The 20,815-nt window shown below is 50.7% G+C and overlaps 1 protein-coding gene across 4 annotated transcripts in view; it reads right to left on the reverse strand.

Moving 5' to 3' along the window:
• Nucleotides 1–630: 630 nt before the first annotated feature.
• TMPRSS4 (transmembrane serine protease 4) overlaps nt 631–20,815 on the reverse strand; it is a 33,348-nt gene continuing 13,163 nt past the window's right edge. The window contains exons 2-13 of one of the 4 annotated variants that reach the window (XM_058663838.1): nt 19,130–19,163; nt 15,619–15,735; nt 12,806–12,958; nt 11,907–12,036; nt 9,141–9,248; nt 8,288–8,328; nt 6,508–6,667; nt 5,068–5,234; nt 3,181–3,279; nt 2,836–2,978; nt 1,504–1,653; nt 631–1,116 (exon numbers count right to left, since the gene is read on the reverse strand). In XM_058663838.1, the coding sequence (XP_058519821.1) occupies nt 1,105–1,116; nt 1,504–1,653; nt 2,836–2,978; nt 3,181–3,279; nt 5,068–5,234; nt 6,508–6,667; nt 8,288–8,328; nt 9,141–9,248; nt 11,907–12,036; nt 12,806–12,958; nt 15,619–15,735; nt 19,130–19,163 (1,314 nt within the window). In that variant the 3' untranslated portion in view covers nt 631–1,104. Of the gene's footprint in view, nt 1,117–1,503; nt 1,654–2,835; nt 2,979–3,180; nt 3,280–5,067; nt 5,235–6,507; nt 6,668–8,287; nt 8,329–9,140; nt 9,249–11,906; nt 12,037–12,805; nt 12,959–15,389; nt 15,463–15,618; nt 15,736–19,129; nt 19,164–20,815 lie in introns of those variants that run through there. The other 3 variants (XM_058663840.1, XM_058663839.1, XM_058663841.1) reach the window with 3 other exon arrangements.

The following is a 20,815-nucleotide window of genomic DNA, read 5'->3' on the forward strand; positions in this document are numbered from 1 at the left end:
GAAAGGTAGAGTGATAGAGAGGAAATGGGGAGGGAGAAAGAGAGAGAAAGATCTTTCATCTTCCATCTTGGTTCACTACCCAGGGTTCACAATAGTCAGGGCTGGGTCAAGAACCCATTAAGCCATTAATGAATAGATTTATAAATCCTGGACCTTCACATGCTGTCAGAGGCATCATGAAGCTTGGTCCTCCAAGTGCTTTGAGTGCAGATTATCCACACTTGAGTGTTCAGCTGGGGGACTACCTCAGACTTGTGAGGTGACCCTTCCCCTTCTTCTCCATCTTAAGGGTTCTCTGGTGCAATATCTCCTTCTTGCTACTCAAGGAACCCCTACTGAGTATCATTCCCTCCTAAGCCAAGTTGCATGTGTTCCTGGCGTATGACTGACATCACAGGCATGAAGGGCATGGAGAAGGCCCCTGTGGGATGGATGGAGGTTGTACCCCTGGCTCCTTCCAGCTTCCAGCTCCCTGTTGCCCCACTTAGCAGATCTGGTCTCCATGCCTCCTTCCTCTTGTCTCTATTTTGAGAAGCAAGTGCCTTCCCAGGACTGTCTCCTCTCAGGCCCCCAACTGGAGGCTCCATAGACCTAACTTGGTTCTCATTCAGGAGTCAGCCAGCCTATGTAGACCATTTCACACCCGTTTAATAACAGTGCAATAGAGTAACAATAGTAACACAGGAGGTAACAGTAGTGACGCCCACAGTGGCGCAGTGCACTGTCCATCACGACCAGCACCTTGCTCCAGGAGGTTTGGGGAGGAGTGGAGAAGCAGAGGCTACCTCACACCCTTTCCTCCTCGGCTCTAACCTTATGTGGTTCAAGTCCATGGTCTGGAGAGTTCTTTCCCAGACTGACCCCGATTAGCACGCTGCCTGTCTGCAGGTGGAGGCTGACCTGGAACTGATGACTATCTTCAGGTGCCTCTGAGCTCTGGGTATCTCTTGCACAACGCAGAGCTGTTTGAAGCTGTGCTGAGGTTTTGGGCAGAGAGGGCAGTCTCAGAGGTCTCTTCCTGCTGTTTGTCAGTCTTCTGTGTGATCCCCAATGGGGTCTGGGAGAGAGAGAAGTGGCTCCCAGCACTGCAGAGGGGAAGCGGTGTTACAGCTCGGACTGCAGAGGGAGAAAACGACAAATAATTTGTGATGGGACTACATGGTGATTGCTGCAAAGTTCATCTTCCTTCCTCAAAGGTTTCTGCTCATGCTCTCCCCTCTTAGGAGCCAGAAAGACTCTAGAATCTTCTCTCTGGAGAGGTCCTGATAGTCTCATTCGATCAGGAAATAAATAGTGGAAGAGCTTTGCACAGCCCCTCTCCTTTATGGCATGCCTGACTTTTATGGTGGACTCTCAAGCTGTTACTTGCTTGCTAGGAGGGAAAGCTACTAGGATGTGAAACCTTTTCAGAGGCATTGAAGTCCCAGTTGAGGATGGTTAAGTAAGTAGTCCCAGGATGGAGGAAAAGAGGGAGGGAGAGAAGGCACAGTGGAGGACACTCACCTCCCTGACATTATAGATCCAGTCGAGATAGGCGGCGACCTTGGTGTACACTCCTGGGGTGCTTGGACTCCCACAGCCATGACCCCAACTCACGATGCCCACCACCTGCCACTGGCTAGAATGGTACATCAGGGGCCCACCGCTGTCACCCTGTGAGGAGACAGTACAGAGGCTGCTGGGGGAGGTAGGCTGGGGGTGGGCTTCTGCTCCTCGCCCCCTCCACGGACCAGCCTGTGGATTCCTCCATGCTCCCTGGTGCTCCCTGGTGCTCTTCACCCCTGTCCCCCTTGCCCGGCTGTCCCTGCTCATGTTGTGCCTTCACCTTCTGGGACTGCAGGAGTCTGGCTATCCTTGTTTAACTAGGTAGTTGTCAAGTGTAGTTGCCCACTTACAGAGTACCCCTTTTGTGCCAGGGAATAGTCTAGGCAAATGGGATTCAGTGAATGAGAAAACCAAAAATCCCTGCCCTCAGGAAGCTTAGTATCAATGGAAAGAGATGGGCAATAGACAAGCAAATGACAAAACAACAAGAAATGTCAGAGAGCGGAGGGTGCTTTTATGGGGGTGCCCTTCTCACTGATTTCCTCCATGCAAATCCTTAAACTCTATGGCATGCGTGCCTGTTAACACACCCCCACCCTTCCCTCTAGCACTCCTATCGCTGTGACCTTCCTGAGGGCAGAATCTGTCTCTAAACCCCATCATGTTTGTGGCACACAAGAGATGGCTAGGAGATACCTCTTAGATGAAGGAATTGAATGTCTGGATATGTAGTGGAAAGGGTATAGGGGTTCTCATGAAAATGTTTTAGAAATTCCTCTAGGGGTATGGGGTGGTGATAATAGATGCAGAAATTGCCAAGCAGTTCTGATGGTTGGTGGTGTAGGGTCAAGGGACATGCAGCAGGGTGCATCCAGCTTGAGATGGGTTCTCTAGTGTCATGTCATCTTTGTGTATGAAGTTGATATCTTTCTGCTCATCTGCAGCAATCCCTAGATACATCTGTCCATTCATCCACTCATTCTTCAATTTCTACTGGCCTCTATCCCTCCCTCCATCCTTCCCTTGCCTCATCCCTCCCTCCCTACTTTCCTCTCTTCCTTCCCTCCCTCTCTTCCTTCCTTCTTTCCTTTTCCTTCCTTCCTTCCTTCCTTCCTTCCTTCCTTCCTTCCTTCCTTCCTTCCTTCCTTCCTTCCTTCCATCTCTCTCTTCCTTCCTTCTGTCATCACATAGAGAGAAACCACATGGGGCCTTCAGCCTCTGAGTCTTTGTACCTCCCTCAGACCTCTGTCCCTCCCCCGCAGAACTCCCCATGATTCTTGGAGACCCCACCTGGCAAGTGTCCACGCCACCTCCTGGGATGCCTGCACACAGCATGGTATCGGTGACTTCCCCCTGGTAGGCATCTTCTGCATTGCACCGTGTGTGGTTGATAACCTGCACAGACGCCTGAAGCAACGTGTCCGACATCTTCCCTGGAGATTGAAAACACACACACACACACACACACACACACACACACTTGTGTGAAAGCCTTGCCTTTCACTTGCACTTTGCTTTGGCTTGGCACCTTGGAGTTTGGTCCTCCAGGATGCATTTTCCGGAGGGATGATCCTCCTTCCCACCACCTTCATGCAAGGGCCTCTCCTGCCCTTTGGTTCTGAACCCAGGACTTACCTCCACCTTCTTCTGTAAAGCCCCATCCTACCACCCAGAGTCGTGTGGCTGAAGGGAGCTCCTCATCAAAGAAAGGCAGGCAGATGGGCCTGACTGTATCTGCCAGGAGCCGAGAGGAAGGGAGTTAATGTGTTACTGAAGGTTTTATTCTGTGCTTTAACCTCAAGGCTAATTCTGGAGGAGGATCTCGCTGGTCTGGGAGAGATTTGGATTGGTTAAGTCCCAGAGTTAGGTAGCAGCTGCGCAAGAGGACTCCTTCAATGTGCAAACTGACCTAGGCAAAGCTTACAGTCCTAACTGCCGCTTGCTTGGACCCCATACCCTACACCCCTTCCTGAACCACCCCAGAACCAGGGACTGGCTCAAACTCCAGAACCCAGATAGCTCCTCACACTACACAATCCCGTGTTCACACACACTTTCCCATGTACCTTGCCCATCCTCTCCATGACGAGAGACCTGATGTGTCCCCTTCTCTCTCTCCTCATAAAGGTGCTTCCAAGTTAGTCACCTTACCACACCTGAGTAAGGCACATGCCAGACACCAATTCTGAAACAGGGCCAGGGTTCAGGAGCGCCTGGCAGCTGTGCCCTCTGGAAGGGCCACACCATTTAGGGCTCCTTTACCATTGCTCTGTGGGATGCTATCAGGGTGGTATGAAATACAGACTGAACCCAAGAAAAGTTTTGAAAAGCATTGCACACTTTTAGTAAAAACTTTGAGAAGGCAGCTCTGGTATGGAAATGTTTCCCAAACTTATTTGCCAAGTGACCACTGTCCTGTGGAATCCGCAGTGGGGAGTGCCAACTGAAATCATGCTTGTTTTAATTACAGAGTGTCAAATGAAGCAAAGATTCACGGATCATCTTAAAAGTAATGGGTCCTGGGGAGGACTTTTGGCTCAGTGGTTGAGATACTATTTGTGTTATCTGCATCCCACACCGGCATGCTGACTTCCGGTCCAGGCTGTTACCTGTGTCCAATCCAGCTTTCTGCTAAGGCACACCCTGGGAGGCACCAGGTGCTGGCTTAAGCACCTGGGGTCCCTGCCACTCCAATGTGGGAGGTCCAGATGGAGTTGCTGACCCAGCCCTGAACTGTTGCAGGCATTTGGGAAGTGAACTGGCATTTGGGAGATCTGCCTTTTAAATAAAATTAACATTAAAAAAAATCTTTCAACAGCACATTTCATGTGCCTGGTGCTGCAGCCTAGCGGCTAAAGTCCTAGCCTTGCATGTGACAGTTCTAATCCTGGCAGCCCTGCTTCCCATCCAGCTCCCTGCTTATGACCTGGGAAAGCTGTCGAGAATGACCAAGCGCCTTGGGACCCTGCACCAGCGTGGGAGACCCAGAAGAGGCTCCTGGCTCCTGGCTTCGGATTTGTTCAGCTCCAGCTGTTGTGGCTGTGAATCAGTGGATGGAAGATCTTTCTCTCTGTCTCTCCTCCTCTCCGTAAATCTGACGTTCCAATAAAAATAAATAATTTTTTTAAAGTACACTTTATTAACAAAAACGCAAAGGATGTTTATTTTTGAAAGATGAGGAGTTGCTTGTCTTGGGAGGAGAGCAAGAGGCTCTTGAGCATGGCTTTTGGGTGAGGGACTGGATGATTTTTTTTTTTTTAATCAGTCCCTTCAAATTCCAAGATTGCAGGAATTTGTGATTCCCATGGGGGGGGGGGAGGGGGTGCAGAGAAAAGGGAGTTTCCAAAAATCTCCAGCAGGGGGCAGTGTGAGGTGTTGGTGCACAGTTGGAGGTGGCCTCACTGCATTGGATGGAAATAAGTGGGAGGGCTGAGGTGGTAGAAGGAACAAAGCGGACTTGCAGCTGGTATGGAGAGCCCCAGGGCATTGGGGGACCCAAGTTCCCCAGGTCCATACTTTTACCTGAGAACGTGAGTGGGTGCTGCAGCTTGACCAGGGCAATGTCATTGTCTTTGGGGTATGTGGTGTTGTACTCCGTGACGAAGATCTTGGCCACGGGCAGGGAGGGGAGGTGGTCCACTTTTTCTGAGCCAGCGCTCACCTTCCAGTTGTCCACATCAAGATGCTTCCTGGGGACAGAGACTGTCGGATTGGGGCCCGAGCCACGTTTTGGGCGGTGTCATCAAAGGCTGTGTTTCCAGCTGTGACACGGGACAGTGATGCTGGTTGTGACTTGATGGTGGGGCAGGGGCGGAGTCAAGTTCCATGGGAGGAACTTCTCCTTGGAGGCCTGGGAGAGGTGCTGTTCTTGAACCTGAGCACCGGGTGCCTTGGCACTGTCTTCTCCAACGCTCTTTATCTGCTCCACCAGGCTCCCATGGCGCTTACACCATGGGTAGTTTCATTGTGTCCTCATGTTTCTTTGAACACCAGACACACCAGCAGGTGGCGTTTTCAGGCAAGGACATGTTGCTCTTTTCAAGGTCTCGAGACAGATTGAGAACCACTGGCCTAGACCATGAGCCCTTTGAGGGCATCAGAGGGGACTGAGTGCTGTACTTGGGCACATATCTGGAGCTTGAGACCCTGTAGGTATGCACTGGATGCTGGATGAATAAGCCAAGGTGAGGAGGGTCTGCATGTGGCCCTTCCTGGAGGTGTGGCCAGGTTTCTCTGTGCTGAACTGGAAGGGAATCGATGTGTCCTAATTTTTCTGTTTCTGGATGTACTGAGAAAGTACCAGTGATGTCAGATTCTGCAACCTCTTCCTGTTAGAGGGAGGGAATGCATTCTTGAAGTTTCAGGGAGTGAATGACGACACGGTGAGGTAAGAGCTCTTGAGTGTCTGCTGGCTTCCCATTGGACAGCAGTCAATTGGAAGGACCAGGATCCCACTGCCTAACAGAGAGCAGCATAGCCAGTGTCTAACTATGGGGCTACACCTTGGCCATGGTTCATAAGAGAGAATGGTGCCGACAGGGGTTTGGGGTGGGGAGTATTAGAAAATAAACCGGGCCCAGTGGTGTAGCCTAGCAGCTGAAGTCCTCACCGGGATCCCACATGGGAGCCGGTTCTAATCCTGGCAGCTCCACTTCCCATCCAGCTCCCTGCTTGTGGTCTGGGAAAGCAGTTGAGGATAGCCCAGAGCCTTGGGACTCTGCACCCGTGTGGGAGACCTGGAAGAAGTTCCTGGCTCCTGGCTTCGGATCAGCATGGCGCTGGCTGTTGTGCTCAGTTGGGAATGAGTCATCGGATGCAAGATCTTCCTCTCTGTCTCTCCTCCTCTCTGTATATCTGACTTTCCAATAAAAATAAAATAAATCTTAATTTAAAAAAAAAACAAACCATGGGTTCCCCCATGACCTTGGTCCCTTTGGGCTTCCTTGTAGTGCAGGACCTTACCGGAAGCAGTGGGCTGCTGTAAGGATCCAGTGGGGGTCCAGGATGCTGCCCCCACAGACGTGCTGCTTCTGGTACTGGATACTGACTTGCCAGGGCCAGGAGTACATGGAGGCTTCTTCCCCGCCCACCACGCGAGGTGACTTGGAGCTCTGTCCGCAGTCTGAAGGCAGGAAGCAGTGGGAGTGGGAGTAGGGGGAGTGTTAGGGTGGTTGGAGGTGAGGGAGGTGAGGTAATGTGGAGGTGGAGGGAGGGGGAAGCGGGGAAGCAGGGAATCAGGCCCTGGGCGGGTGGGTGGGTCTACCTCCCTGTAGAGCCCAGTGACTGGCACCCAAGGGCTGGGGTGGATCATGGCAGTTCTGAATCATTTATGGAGGTTCTTAGCGTTCCCAGACCACAGGCTACTCCCTAAGCCTCTCTCTCTGTTTTGGGGCTTTGGACATGTCTAGGAGTTTAGGCTCTGAACCTGGGTGTTGCCCAGCTTGCTGGGAATTTGTGACCTTCAAAACAAACAGCAGAACTATGAAAGCCCTGCCCAAGTGGAGTGTCCCCAGCCGCTCCCATGGAGTAACGGTAAACACACACCCACAGGCTGCCTGGGGACCCGGAAGTGGGAAGAATGTTCCAGAAACTGGGTTTTCCCATCCCAAATCCACCTTTCCTCAACTTCCTTCTCCCTGCCGAGGGAGGTCCTCAGTTCCAGCTCCCTTCCGCTTCCCTGCCTTCCCGGTGCTTATCCATGCCACAGGGTCTTTCCGAGGGGCTAGGGCAGCTGCCCTTACCTCAGTGCCAGGCAGTGTGCTGGGCAGGGGCTTTTCACAACCACTTGGTTTCCAGCTAGCTTCTCCATGGCAGGTGGCCCGCTTACTCACAGCCCTGTGGGTGCCCTCTGTCAGCAAGCTCCTTTACGATATGTATGTACCAATGTATGTGGGCTTCATACACTGACATACATGTAGGGGTCCAATGTTAAAAATCAGTGCTGCCGGGCTTGGCGGCATGGCCTAGTGGCTAAGGTCCTCGCCTTGATCCCATATGGCCGCTGGTTCTAATGCTGGCAGCTCCACTTCCTCTCTGTCTCTCCTCCTCTCAGTATATCTGACTTTGTAATAAAAATAAAATAAATCTTGAAAAAAAAATCAGTGCTGCCCACTGAATTCTGCATTATGCTCTCTGCTTTCTCTGAAATATTTTAACTCTCACTCCTCTAATGGGCTATATAGTCACCCTGGGGGCCTTACTGGAAAGACCTCAGAGAGGTGAGGTGTATTGCTCAATGTCGTGCTGGGAGTGAATGGCCCGACCCTGGTCTAGCTCTCTCTGTGACATGCCAGCTGTGACTCCTGCTCAGCCTAGCATTTTCCATGTGTCTTGCATCTCTCCCTCCTGATGGAACAGGGGTCAATCCTCTCACTTTCCTGGGTATTTCTACCTCTGACCAGGACCTGACAGGAGACAGTTGCTGGGAGTCTGCTCAGCCTATGGATCCCTGAGCAGGTGCTGACAAATGAGGCTGTGTGTCCTGACCAGGGTTGGCACCTAGCGCTGCACTTCCCCGTCTCCCAACTCTCACTCTCGGGTCTCTGCTTCAGACCTGGGCTGTGTGCTGTTCACAGCCTCAGCCCTGCTCAGCAGGCAGTGACCTACAAAACTGACGAATGCAGAAGGTCAGACTCCAACAAGCTGAAACTTGGTGTCAGAAATCCAGGAGGAAGATGAAAGCCTTCCCTCTTCACTCCTGGCTGGTCCCAGCCCCAAACCCTCAGAGATGTGGTATACTTACTGATGCAGGACAGGGAGACCAGGGAGCCTGAGAGACAGGGTCTGGAAGAGAGACCAGAGCCCTCCCTGTGGGTTCTGCTCCTCAGTAGCCTGGGCAGCAGGGCCTCTGGCCATCTGGCGGTGTTGATTCCAGTCCCTCCACCCTCTCTGGGACCTGAGACTTGGGAAATGAGGATTCTGACCCCTGAGGACTGCGTAACAATTGCATCAGCATTCAGTTTCATGGGACCAGTTCCAATGCCCTCACTGCCGGGGAGCTGGGCCCTCTGAGTACCCAGCAGCCTAAGCAAGAGGCAAGAAGAGCCTGGGACAGTCTGCTGGATTTCCAGGTGGAAGAATGGGATTTGGATGGGATTTGGCCCAGTGCTCACTGTGCTGCCAAACTTGTTCCTTTCCAGCTCTGCTCCTTGACCAGTAAGTAGCCCTCGACTGCATTGCCTCGGAGCCAACTCACTGCAGTGTGTCAGACACTGTCTCAATGCTGTGTCCTAATGCAGGGTGGTTAGCTAGAGGAATGGGACCTTGACAAGGACCCATAGGACCTCTGCCCTGGGGTGTTGGGCTGCTGGCCTGGGGAAGGACAAAGTGACCTTGGAGTCTTGCCTACTCTGTAGCTTACCAGGGCACCTAGGGCAATAACCCAAGCATTGCTTTACATTTGGTGAAGGACAGATGCCTTTATCCATTCCTGTGGCCAGAATTTGCCCAGCTGTCCCCCAGGGTACCTTGAAGAAATGTGCCTCTGTGGTTCTTGCCATGCCTGGGAGCTACCCCTATTGTCTGCCTTGCATTCCACTTGCAATCAGGTGGCTCCAGGTCAGCTTCATGGCATCAGAGGAGGCCCCGACACCCACCTGCTTGAGTTCTGCACCTGAAGCTTCTGGCTGTTTTCTGTGACTTCAACGACATCCAGACGCTGGCCTGGGCCAATCTTTACATCTCGGAAAGTGGGTTTGCTGGTGCTATCAGGAGGGAGAGAGAGAGTGGTGAGTTGGGCACTCACCAGGAAAGTCCCACTCCCAGGAGAGAGAGTGACAGAGAGTGGCAGTGGGGAGTGGCAGGTGTGAGTCTGTGTGTGTGTGTGCACGCACGGATGTGTGAGTGTGGGATGGACCTGGGCCCAGGGTGTTGGGGTCTGTTTGGCTGTACAAGAAAGACATTCCCTTGATACTCCAGGATTGCAGATGCAGAGTGGGCATAGTCTTGCTTTCTTGGGCAAGGACTCCAGACTCCAAGCTCAGAGAAATGTTAAGGTTCCCCTGCCCCAACTTCCAGCTCTTGCCATTATTTCACATGTCCCAGAGGTCCCTTCCGGCTCACAGTCAGACACAGGGGACCAGATGAGCTCGCTTCTTATCCAGGAGGGAACTGGAATGTGGAAATCAGATTTTCCAAACAAGGTGTCTGGTCTGACTTTGCTGGCGAGGGACAGCACGGTTCCCCCAGAGACAGGACCTGCCTGCATCAGTCTTCCCTGCATCAGGTGCTTCCCTTCCATGGGCCACTTTCCTCCCTTTGCTTACTAATCCAAGTTCGTCTTTTTTTTCTTTTAGATCTTGGGTTTAAGTTTCCCCTCCTCTACAAGTCTTCCTAATGAATCCTACCTCTCAGATTGTACCTTTATTGTACCTCCCTCTTGCCCTTCTTCTCCATTCCACCCTCACGTTCCATGCTCTTTATGGAGGTCCGGGGTCAAACCATGACCCTGATTGAGTGATGTGTGCCAGCACTGCCTGGGTGAACCCATAGCCAGGACCGGGAGGACTGGGCTCTGATGGAAGAGATTTCAGGACCTTGGCTCTTATCCTGGCATTCACACTGGTTTAATAGATGAGCTCAAGAGGTCACATTCTCCTTCTTGGTCACATTGTCCAAGCCTGGGTCTCCTCCTCTGTAAACGGATGGGTAGACCAGGTGGTCCCTTGGATCTCTTCTGCCTGGTCCTAGGACAAGATGGACCCCTAGCCGATGGGAAGCAAATTGAGGAAACACAAGCCCCTGCAGGAGAAAGTGGCCGTTCCCAGCATAGCTCAATTTGGCTCAGCAATTCCTTTTCAATGAATAATTCAGATCAAACTTGCGTAAAGCCCAAGAATCCAGGCGGCTTGGGGCTTTAGAGAGCTTTGGGAGCTTAGTGCCCTGGAAACCCCAGTCACTGGTTCTGAAGGTCAGGCCTCAGCCTGTGGTGCTAGCTCCAGTCAGGCGGGGCTGGGAGCTGCAGGTCGAGCGAGGATGAGCAGGTGCCAGGAGAACATTCCATTTTCTCCTTTAGAATGAAGGTGGATGGGGAGCCCTTCAGCCCCAGGGAGGTTACTCAACAGTAGAAGCCTGATAACTGATAGCTGCAGGAAGGGGTCAGGGGCTGGGAGCGTTTGTTGAAAAGGGGGGTTTAAGGCCGCATTAGCTGTGTCCAGCAGAGCACACTGAGGTCGCCTTAGGGACCCATGCAGGAGAGTTCTGCAACTGACTGGTACTGTCTGCCCCTGATGCTTCTTGTTTCTGTCTGGTCTCCGGGCTTACTTACTTGCTTAACTCTGCACCTCAGGCTCTTTGCCACCTTCTCCAGGGAGCTCTCTGATTAGCTGTCCCACTTCCCCATCCTTTAAAGACAAAGGCTCTGAGAGAAGATGAAATTATGCAAGGTAAGAACAGGCAAGAGACTCCTGATGTCAAGGAATCTGGGGTCTTGGGCCGTTCCAGCCCTCTCCTTCTAGCTGCTATCCTAACAGCGCGCTCAGAGCCCATTAGGGAAGCAGAGTATACCAACTGCACTTTTGGTTCTACACTGAGACCCGGGAATGTTAATTATCTCTCTAGCATGCCAGTTGCCCTTCCTAGAACTAATAGTCCTGCACAGTCACTCCCCAGCTGGAGCTGCTTTTGACACCAGCAGCTGAGAGCACAGGGGTCACTGGGGAGGGGCTCTGCTGGGAAAGAGCCCACTGAAAGCTGGCTCATGAATCCTGCATTTGAGTCAATGAGATTATCAACAGGCAAGCTGGGCTACTGTGTAACTGGGCCTGGGCAACCTCCTGCAAAGCCATGATAAAGATCTGCGGAACAGAGGCAGGGAGAGGATTTCAAAGGAGCTGATATTTGTGTGTGTGGGCATGTGTGTGTGTGTGCCAGCATGGAGATGTGAGTGTGTGCAAACATGTATGTCACTGTGAATGTGTGAGTATGTGTGAGACCATGTAGGTGATTGCATGAATGTGGGTGAGAGTGTGTGTGAGAGCATGTGTGAGTGTGTGCATAAGAGCATGTATGTGTGACTGTCAATGTGTGAGTGTATGTGAGCATGTATGTGACTGTGTGTGTACTTGAATGTGAGCACATGTGTGAGCATGTGTGTGTGTCCCTGTGTCAGAGGGGGCAGCATGCATTCGCTCACGGACCCCTCCATCATCCTGTAAGATGGGCATTTCTTCTCCTAATTACGTTCTGAGGAAGTTGAAACTTAAGTGATTCAGTTTCATGTTGCTGATAAGTGAAAGTACTGGGATTCCCTGACAGTTCTCCGTGACTCTCTTGTTTTTAGGAAAGAAGGAGGAAGACAGAGGCAGGAGAAAGAGCGGGTTCTCAGGGGTGAGGGGCAGCCACTGGATGCTGAGGGTGGGTACCTGCTGTAGCCCATCTTCCTGCAGGCTGCCTTTGCCAGAGATGTTGAGAAGTTGTCAAAGCAGACAGAGGCCCAACTCCCTGTGGCCAAGTTCAGCACCTGCAGGGTGGATCGGTCCTTGGAGAGGCGGACTAGAAGGGGAGGAATGTGGGTCAGTTGGAGGGTAGGGACCAACCAGCTTCCGTCAGAGCTCAAATAGAGCAGCTGGGATCCCAACAAGCACCTGTGTGGGATGCTGGCACTGCCTGTGGTGGCCTACCCTGACATATCCAACACCAATCCTGATCTCAGATCTCACAAAAATAAGGGATTCCCTAATAAGGTCATCCCAAAGTACCCCTTCTCAAGACCAACCGGGTGCAGTAGCAATGAGACAGGTGCAGGGTCTGCTGTGGTCCACATATGTTTGTCAAATAGGCACTGGGTGTTAAGTGCTGGGATCTCAAGGAAGATAAGACATGACTGTGATCTAAAGAATCTTAGCAGGGACCAGCATTGTGGCCCATTAGATTAAGCCACCATCGGTGATAGCAACATCTTGTATGAGCAGTGGTTTGGACTCCAGGTGCTCCACTTCCAGTCCTGTTTCCTGCTAATGCTCCTCAACAAGCAACCATGGATAGCTCAAGTGCTTGGGTCTGTGTACTCATGTAAGAGACCAGATGGAGTTATCCTGGTTGGGGACTGACCCAGCCCTGGCCATTGTGGTCACTGTGAGGAGTGAATCAATGGGTTAAAGATCTCACTGTCTTCCTCCTTTTTCTCTGTAACTTTGCCTTTCAAATAATATAAATCAGTCTTTAAAAAAAAAAAAGGAATAAAAACTGACACTCTACTAGGGCCAGGAACCTGAGCCAGTTTCCTGTGGCACCCCCCTTGTACCTCCATCCCTGGACTCACCTGTCACAGTGGGCTGCTCAGGAATGACCTTGACACATTGCTCCTCGTCCTCCCCTGAGCCACAGTCCATGTGGCTGTCACACACCTGTCTCTTTGGGATGAAGCGCAGAGGATTCCCGCAGACGAAGTAGTGCTTATCCAGAATTACCTTGACTGGAAGGCAAGAACAAGGAGAGGCGTGGAGGGCCGAGGGTCAGGTGAGCAGCCCCTGACATGGAGAGGCTCCTGAGAACAGTGTCCAGGTGGAGACTGGCACGTGTGGGATCCAGGCCCTGTTCTGCCACTCAGTAGCAGGTTCATTGGGTGTTGGGCCCCAGCTGGCTTGTGTGCAGAGTGCAGGTAAAAATCACCAGCCCCAGGCCTCCAAGAGGGCTGAGGAATCAAGTGTGAGAGTGTATGGGTAGGACTGTGTGCTTGCACACAAATGTGAGTGTATATATATGCAAATGTGTGTGTGTATGTAAATGTGTATGTGCATACAAATGAGCGTTTGTGCATGTGTGTGTGAGAGTATGTATGTGAGTGTGTATATGTATGTAAGTTGTTTGCAGGAGGGTGGATTTAGAAACAGACCCTAGGGCCTGGCGCGGTAGCCTAGTGGGTAAAGTCCTCAGCTTGCACGCACTGGGATCCCATTTGGGCGTCGGTTCTAACCCCAGCGGCCCCGCTTCCCATCCATCTCGCTGCTTGTGGCCTGGCAAAGCAGTTGAGGATGGCCCAAAGCCTTGAGACCCTGCACCCGCATGGGAGACCCGAAAGAGGTTCCAGCTCGTGAGGCTTCAGATTGGCTCAGCTCCGGCCATTGCGGCCACTTGGGAATGAATCAGTGGACAGAAGATTTTCCTCTCTGTTTCTCCTCCTCTCTGTTAATCTGACTTTCCGATAAAAATAAATAAATATTGAAAAAAAGAAATAGACCCTAGCCAACTCTTAATCCAGGCTGGCTCAGGGCCCTCTGCTCATAGTGGAGGAGACTGAACAGGGGCCGGGGAGTCCTGCGCATGTTCTGAGTCCCAACTCTGTGTTCGTGCAATTTCACGCCAATCCCTTGCCCTTGCTCCTGTGTCCAGTGGCTAATAATGCTGCCTCTGGGGAACATGTAGAAAGCTGGTAGTTAGGAAAGTGTCTTGTAACAAGTAAGTACAGTTCTAGGGTCTTTTAACCTGGCGTTTAAAGACGCATGAGGAGGTTGGTGTTCTGTGCTGTTTTGCTGCCCAAGCACCACTCTCCTCGATGTGTGATGCTGCCTATTTTTTCTTTTTTTAACTCACACATCTATCAGCCACTTAACTATTTCTTCCTGGTGAGAACTCATTAGCAAACTCTGCTGGCACGAAGGATCCCTCATTTCCAGCTGGACTCTCCCTAGGCCTGGTGCTTCCTTCTCTGGGCTTAGTGGTCCCAGTGATCACTGAGCTAGGGGCTTCCCAGGCGTTCCTCATGCACGGCCAGCGGGCGTCTTAGGTGGCAGGTGTCATTATGAATTTATACAGGGGAAAGAGAAGAAAAGCAGCAGGCTTTCTTTCCACACAGTGCTTGATCAATCCAGCCAGGGTCTGCCTGAGTCCTTCCGGGTTCCAGCTTGTGATCTGCTGGCCCTGATGCATCTGGTTCATGGGACACAAGTGAGAAGCAGCGGGTGTTGGGTTTTTCCTACAGCACTGGAGCTTGAGTTGTGGTTAGGACTCCAGGGTAGGAGAGGGTAACCCCAGTTTCCTGGGAGAGAGATGAGACCAGTTAAGACAAAGCTCCCCACCCCCCAGAAGCCAAAAGCTGTGTGTGTGGGGGTGGTGGTGGTGGTGTGTGTGGGAGGATGGGAGAAGTCTAGCCCAGGAGGGAGGACTGGGCCACCACCTTTGATTGCAGAATTGGGAGATACACGGAGAGCTTTACACTGAGTTCTACGTTTGTGCCTTGCCTGGCTTTCCCTGCATAACCGTGGCCTTCTCTCTCTCTCTCTCCATGGTGCCAGAGGAAGCAAGCTCACTTTAACATGGTTTAACCCTGATCCCAGGACAAACCACCTTGAGCATGGGTCAGTACAAGTCACAGAGTGAATGAGATTAAGCACATCTCACATGCAGTGGGAGCTGTTGGGAACTTGGGTAGGGTTTATACCTTGAGTCCGCATTCTCCTGCTAGCTCGAGACAGAAACAGCCCAGTTGAGGGGCTGTCCCAGCTCTGTCACCCTCACAGTTACGAGGGAGGCAGAACATCTCACAGCCAAGGAGACTGAGGTCTTAAGGTCACCCAGCAAGTAGTAGAGTCAGGGTTTCCGTCCCAGGGAGAATGGTTTCTATTTGGGTCCCTTGTGCTGCAAGTGGAAGTTATGATCAAGCAAAGCTGTCCTGTGCATGGGACCCAGTTCTAGGACATGGGCATTGCTGCTTGTTCAGTTAAAGCTTCCTTGAGATCCCACAACCTACTTAGGAGCACTCTGCATCCCAGGCACTGGCCATGATGAACACAGAGCTGCTGTCCCTCCCCTCATTGCAAGAGGAGATGATCCCAGCTCTTCCAGGCAGCAGGGCTGCACAACTCTGCTCAGATCCCAGTGTTGGGGAGGCAGGGGGTGTGCCTCACCTCCCATGGCCCGCGTGGGTTTGTACAGGGTGTGCCACTGCAGCAGCTCTGTCTGCATGTAGAAATCAACCATCTGGGCGTGGGAGAGCGGCTGAGTTCACATCCCCCTTCCACTCTTATAAGGCTTCCTTCAAAGCAGGGGTAGAGATAGAGTTTTCATGCAGGTCACCTGCTCTTGCCTGTGCTAGGTGGGAGTCAGAGGGTATGGGCGAGGAGGACTGTCACTTACTGAGGAAAGCCAGAATGATGATGGTCACCAGGCTCAGCAGTGCTGCAATGATGGGGACCCCTACCCTTTTGAAGGTCTCCAGCGAGGTGCGGGGCTTGCTGGGAGAATGAGCGGCATCTGAGGGAGACAGGAGTCAGAGAGGAAGGGCGTGTGGTCAGCACTGGGTGCACCTGTGCCGGCCCCAGCCTGTCGCCATGGTGCCTCCCATGGCAGCAAGAATGCCTGTGTCCTGGTGCAGGGGGACACTTAGAGGGGGCAGTTACTCCTGCAGATGAGGCTTATTGCATCCTTTATAGGTTCTTTCAGTGAGCCTAGGCGTGGGCTGCCTGTCCCCTTGTCTGCCTCTGTGTGGCCTGACCTGCACCTACCCTGGGAGAGGACTCAGGCCTGTATTTGGATGGGTACCTGTTCACTGTGCTCTCATCTCCTTTTCTCAGATTCTGCCTGGATTAAACCATGAGCTCCAGCAGGGCAGAGACATCCAATACAGTATTAGAAGCTTCATGAATCCTTGTGGCTGAATCACTCCATCTTCAACCGGGTCCCCCCACAGCCGGTCCCCAGTGTGAGCTTTGCATTTAAGGAGATGATAACTTGGGTGGGTGGTAAACAGGGACACAGATGCCGGACCCCCCAGGGGGTGTTGAGATGTGCTATCATAGTGGCTCATCCAGGGAAGACAGGGGGAAGCTTCCTGATACTGCAGCACTCAAATGTAGGCAGAATCAGGCAGTGGCAGCGGTGGTAGTGCCACGCCAGCACTGGCCCAGGTGTGAAGGTACAACCAAACCTGTGGGCAGGTGGGCTGGATGACTGTAGGTGGAGATGCTCCAAGAGCAGCATGGACCTTATGCTGAGGGTGGTGAAGAGTCATGGGAAATGCTGAATGATGACTCTTGAAGAGTCTGGAGCTAGGGGTTCCAGGTAGGAAGCTAAAGCAGATGTCAGGATAATGATGCATCCATTTCACATGGCTATGCAAGAAGACGGAACGCGGAGAAGGCTTTGAGAGGTGCACCTCTTGGGAAGTGTCTAAGGGAGGCTCTTTTTGCAGGTGCTGCAGGACTTCTCCTCTGGGGAGGGTTGAGGAGGGAGCAACCCTGGAAGACACCAAGCTGGTTCTCTTGCCCCTCACCTCCATGTGGCTGCTCCCTTTTCTCTTTTGTCTTCCTTCAGCGTCACCTTAGCATGGCCCTCCATGGTTCCCTAGTTAAAGAAATCCAGTGTTCCCGGTCCGCTTTGTTTCCTTTCTCCCCAAAGCACTCTTGCCTTTACCATACTTCACATTTTGCATATTTTGTTTATTTCCTACCTCCTTCCATCTTCCTGTGAAGACTGGACTTTCTGTTTTGTCCCCTGCTGGGTTCCTGGTGCCTAGGCCCGTGCCTGGCCCATTGTAGAAACACAGCAAATAGCTGCAGATAGAACAGATGAATTGCTCTGGGCTCTGTTCTCTTAAGCGCGATCCTTCCCTCTTTTCTCACACATTTGTTCAGTTCCTCCTTGAAGGATGGATCATCCCATCCAGGTCCATCTCCTCCCCTTGCCTTCAGGAGCAGAGAATGGCATCCTTCCGGAGATGGATGCCAGGTGGATGCTAACAGGAATGGATCCACTGGCTGAGCAACACTTAAAGCATGTGTTTCTCTAGAAGGCAACTCTGCCGTCAGACACAGAGGCTGGGCACTGGGCGATCTGGACTGCCCGCAGTGTTGACTGTGACACAACAGGACTAGGCTTGGAGTTGGCTGTCAGTAATAGGAGCTGAGCCTGTTTACAGAGTTGGAGCAACCCACCCTCTGAACTGTCCTCTTTCTCATGGTTGTGGCCTTAGGGAGGTTTATTCTTTCATTTGTGCATGATTTACTTAGTGAGCACCTACAATGGGGGACAAGAGGCTGGTTTTAATTATTTTTATTTTTGATTATTTTTACATAGTTTATTAGGGTGATTAGGGTCAAGGTCTACAGGAAGTGGGTGAGATCACCATTTCCACATTCTCTTTTTTTCTTTCATGTATCTGGGGGAAGGAGAGAAACAAGGAGAGAAGCCACACCCACCCTCCCAAATGTCTCTACACCCTGGGATAGAGGACAGCCACCTGACACCATCCCAGGGTCCTCAATGTGGGGCATGCCTTGAGGGTCCTGCTCATGAGCTTTCAATAGTTCAACAGTTCCAAATTACTGCCGATCTCTCCACTCCAAGCATGATGAAATCTCTCCAGAATCCACTGGTTGACATAGTTCACCTTAGAGTCTCCGTTTGAGGCTGATTTGTTTTTGGAGAATCAGCTAGCCCCTAGAAGCTCACAAGGAGCACCTGCTTTCCTTAACAGGAAGGGAAGGGGTTTCCTACCAACTCTAAGTTCACGAACCTTGGGTTTGATGACTGTTTTCTCATTGGTGGGTTTTTATCCATAGCACTACATGAGCACATGAGTAACCAGAATCTTTCCTTCCCTCAAGGCTGGTTGCAAATTTGACTGGTTTTCTGGCTTGGGAATTCTCAGGTGCATTCAGGTGATGTTACCTGGAGATATGATCTGTCTACATATGAGAGCTCAGAGTTCCAGCTAGGCACCATGTTACTTGCTAGAAATTATGTTTGTGGGGCCTGGCACAATAGCCTAGTGGTCAAACCTTTGCTTTGCATCCACTGGGCACCAGTTTGTTTCCTTGATCCCATATAGGCACCAGTTTGTTTCCCAGCTGCTTCACTTCCCATCCAGTTCCCTGATTGTGGTGTAGCAAAGCATTAGAGGGTGACCCAAAGCCTTGGGACCCTGTGTCCATGTGGAAGACTTGGAGGAAGCTCCTGGCTCCTGATCGGCTGTTGTGGGGAGTGAACCAGCAGATGGAAGATCTTTATCTCTGTATCTCCTTCTCTCTGTATATCTGCCTTTCCAATAAAATATACATCCTTTTTTTAAAAAAAGAAATTATGCTTGTGATCATTATTAACTTGGGACTCAGAACTGAGAAATAGATAAGGTGTGAAAGGAAGCCTGGGTCTGCTCAAATTAGTCTGTAACTTGATTATGTGTTTTGCTGATCCAGAGAACTAATAGGCATAGGTAAACATGGCTTGGGAAAACATAAGGGGAGGAAACGAACCCTGAAATATAGGAACATTTTTATGAACTAAGCATGACCTTATTTTTCTCCTGTAAGTCAGGAAAGCACTGCTGCTTTTTTTTCTCCCAGCGGCAGCCTTTGCCCAGCTCGCTCTTTGGCAGCATAGCCAGATCATTCACTCTCTGATGGCAGAGACTTTAGGTATTTCTCTGAGTGTGGTAGCCTGGCATTCAGTCAAGAGCCTGATGTGTCACAGACACTCATGGTTTTATGGAAATCTGAATGAATGAATGAATGACTGGGAACATCACTGTTCTTAGAGTTTCAGGATTGTCGGTCCTACTTTCTCAAGGACCAGACCTCTTACTTGATATCTACAAGGAAACTGAAGCACAGAGGCTGAGATGGACCAAGGGAGACAGATCTGAGCTTACCAGCACCATTCAGGGGTTGATCACTGTCAGGATCCTGTAATGGAAGGGAAAACAGTGAGTTGAGTGAGGCGCTCCAGACTGGCGTTAGCAGTTCTTGGTTCTCAGCTGCGATGCCTTTATCCTGCTAAATCCAGATAATTGATTAAAAATGAAAACCAGACTTATTTACCAATTTGACTTGATTCAACTAGTTTATTAATTATGGCAACTAGGTAGCCATTGTAGAGACAACTGGTTACTGGGTTGCTGTGTGCATTCTTGAATTCTCTACATGAATTTGCTCTAGAGTCCATTTTTATTGATTGCCTATTTTTGCAGATATTATATTTCTGTAAAAATTTGAGCACTTTACAAAGGCAGATGCCGAAGTGACTACTAATGATCTAAAGATGTTCAATATCATTAATCATGAGGCAAATGCAAATTCAAGCCATAATGAAATATTTCTACATAGACCCAGAATGGCCATAATTAAAACACCAACAAGGACCCGGCGGTGTGGCCTAGTGGTTAAAGTCCTTGCCTTGAACGCACCAGGATCCCATATGGGCACTGGTTCTAATCCCGGCAGCCCTGCTTCCCATCCAGGTCCCTGTTTGTGGCATGGGAAACAGTTGAGGATAGCCCGAAGCCTGGGACCCTGTGCCCACATGGGAGACCCGAAAGAGCTCCTGGATTTGGATTGGCACAGCATCAGCCATTGTGGTCACTTGGGGAGTGAATCATAGGATGGAAGATCTTCTTCTCTGTCTCTCCTCCTCTCTGTATATTTGACTTTGCAATAAAAATAAATAAATCTTTTCAAAGAAACACCAACAAAATCAAATGTTGATGAAGATGTGAAGTAACTAGAACTCTCATAGGTTGCAGGAAAAAAGGAAATCAGCACAAACATTTCAGAAAATGATTTTGACTGGCTCTACTAAGGGGCAAACATATGATTACCATATGATCCTCTGACCCAGAAATTCTGTTCCAAGATGTAACCAAGAGAAATGAGTCCACTATTCTAGCATGAAATCTCTATGTGAATGTTCATAATAGTTTTATCTGTAACAACTCAGAATTGGAAGAAAGTGTGAGTCATTGGTAGAGCAGAGAAACACATGTGGTGTATTCATCCAATGGAATAGAATTAATCTATAGAGAACAGAGCATTGCTAAGTACAATGACATGGATATATCTCATAGATATAATGAAGGAAAGAAATTAGACACAAAATATACTCTGGTTCTCTTTGCATGAGGTTTAGAAGGTAAAGTCAGAATTTAGGAGGTGAAGTTCAAGTTAAGTCAGAAGAGTAGTTACTGCTTGGGGAGGTGGGGCCGCTAGTGGATGGAGCCCTCTAAGATACTAGAAAGCTTCTGTACAACATGGAATGTGAGTGTATACACGTGCAGGCACTCACTGAGTGTTCTGTTTTAGACTGGAGTGTTTCTCTGAATGCACATTATATCAACAAAACGGATAAGAAGAAACAAAACCCCAAAGTTGGGACCTAGGATCTGTGTCCCACCAACTGCGTGTGAGAGCCTCATCCTCTGAGCTCAGGTGCACCCTCTGGAAATCATACCCTCACAAGGGCTCCTGTGAGAGTAAGTGGGAAGTGTCAGGTGCACTGTATTCCTGCTGCCCTTCCGTCTTCTGCACAAGTGTTTTCCCACAGCTCTGTTCCTGTTGGCAGA

Source organism: Ochotona princeps, chromosome 4, assembly GCF_030435755.1.
Source record: "Ochotona princeps isolate mOchPri1 chromosome 4, mOchPri1.hap1, whole genome shotgun sequence".
NCBI lineage: Eukaryota > Metazoa > Chordata > Mammalia > Lagomorpha > Ochotonidae > Ochotona > Ochotona princeps.